We start from the raw sequence: 1,450 nt of genomic DNA on the forward strand, positions 1-1,450 counted from the left end.
AGACAGGAACGAGTTTAGACTAAAAGAAACAAAAACTCTTCGATGTTAGAAATTCAGAGTTAAGGGTATGGTGCTGAAATCACGAAAATAAAGAAAAGCAAGAGAGAAAGAGACTATTAAATGGTACAAGATTGTCTTTTGGATGTTCGAGTGCTATGTAGATGTATACAATCATAAAAAGAAAGGCAAGTATAAGTTGTTATTGGGGGGAAAATTGGAAAATCTTAGTGTGAGGTTGTTTAGGAATTAGTATATGACATTGTAACTATTGTATTATCATTCTCCTTGTGTTAATGATTTTTTTTCCTTTAGTTATTATTATCAAAATAAAACATTGTAGTTACTGAATGAAAGCAAGAAGACCCTCTTGGTATTGGGAAAAATCTTGTGTAACCTTCTAGGATCATCACTTTTATAGAGAGGAGCTCCCCTATCTATTTTAGGTGATTAGAGACTAGACTTGGCAAAATCAATCATTGATCTGTGAGAATTTTAGATTAAAAAAAAAATCATATGGTTGCTGTTTTTATCAGCGGCAATGGCTTGTGTGCCCTATAGTTGCTTGAGTGGTGGTTGCTTCTTCCCATATTGTGTATTGTATCAGTTTTGCAGTAAATTATGAAAAGAATTAATCACAAATGTTCAGTCTTAGACTGAATTTAAAATCAAAGGATGCATTAACTCAGAAATCAAAGAAAAATTTCTGCTTGTACCAAGGTTACTTCATATTCATGACTAAATTGTTAAGTATTGCACAAAAATCTGTTTCATCAACAATTTGTTAAGTATCTACTAAGTGGGAATTCTTGATAAATTTATGTCTGTTTGATACTTTGTTGTCTTTAACTGGAGTGAATCACACAAATTTCTTTATTTAAAGGTATCTAGCTTTTTAGTTAAGTAAACATTACTATAATACTTCATTGTTTGGATTGCAGGACCTTGCAGAACACTTGACAACAATACATCTTAAACGTTGTCCGCGAGGGAAGCGTTGCTTATATGAAGGTTCAACCCCGCCTGGCGGGTTTCCAAATTCATGGGTATTTCAATCAACCTATTATCTTTATATCCTATTTACCATGTTCTTTCTCCACTACCACTGTATTTTGATCAAACTATTATCTTTATATCTTTATATAGCAGAATGGAGCAACCTACTGTACTTCAGAAGTTGCTGTTATGAAGAACAATGAGATACATACGTGGGATAGAGGTTTCGATGATGATGGGAAGCAAGTTAGTTTACTTTTAACTCCGTTGTCTTATTTAAATGTTTAATTTGATTTCTTTACCTTTATAGTTCTAGTTAATATTGGGTGTGTTTATTTAAACCTATTTTTGAGAAGAAAATTCACAAACTGAAAAAATAATTTCACATTTTTGTATATATTTTATAAAACAATCATAATTTAAAAAAAAATAAATAAATGCTTTTAACTTTCCTTGG

At 31.2% G+C, this 1,450-nt stretch overlaps 1 protein-coding gene across 4 annotated transcripts in view; it reads left to right on the top strand.

Moving 5' to 3' along the window:
- The window catches only part of LOC107613860 (chromophore lyase CRL, chloroplastic), a 5,743-nt gene that overhangs the window by 2,433 nt on the left and 1,860 nt on the right, over window positions 1–1,450 (top strand). For 3 of the 4 annotated variants that reach the window (XM_021110169.1, XM_021110168.1, XM_016316033.2), the window contains 2 exons: window positions 939–1,043; window positions 1,144–1,239. In XM_021110169.1, the coding sequence (XP_020965828.1) occupies window positions 939–1,043; window positions 1,144–1,239 (201 nt within the window). The remainder of the gene's footprint in view (window positions 1–938; window positions 1,044–1,143; window positions 1,240–1,450) is intronic. The other variant, XM_016316034.2, reaches the window with a different exon arrangement.

The sequence above is a fragment of the Arachis ipaensis genome, chromosome B08 (genome assembly GCF_000816755.2).
Source record: "Arachis ipaensis cultivar K30076 chromosome B08, Araip1.1, whole genome shotgun sequence".
In the NCBI taxonomy this organism is placed as follows: Eukaryota; Viridiplantae; Streptophyta; class Magnoliopsida; order Fabales; family Fabaceae; genus Arachis; species Arachis ipaensis.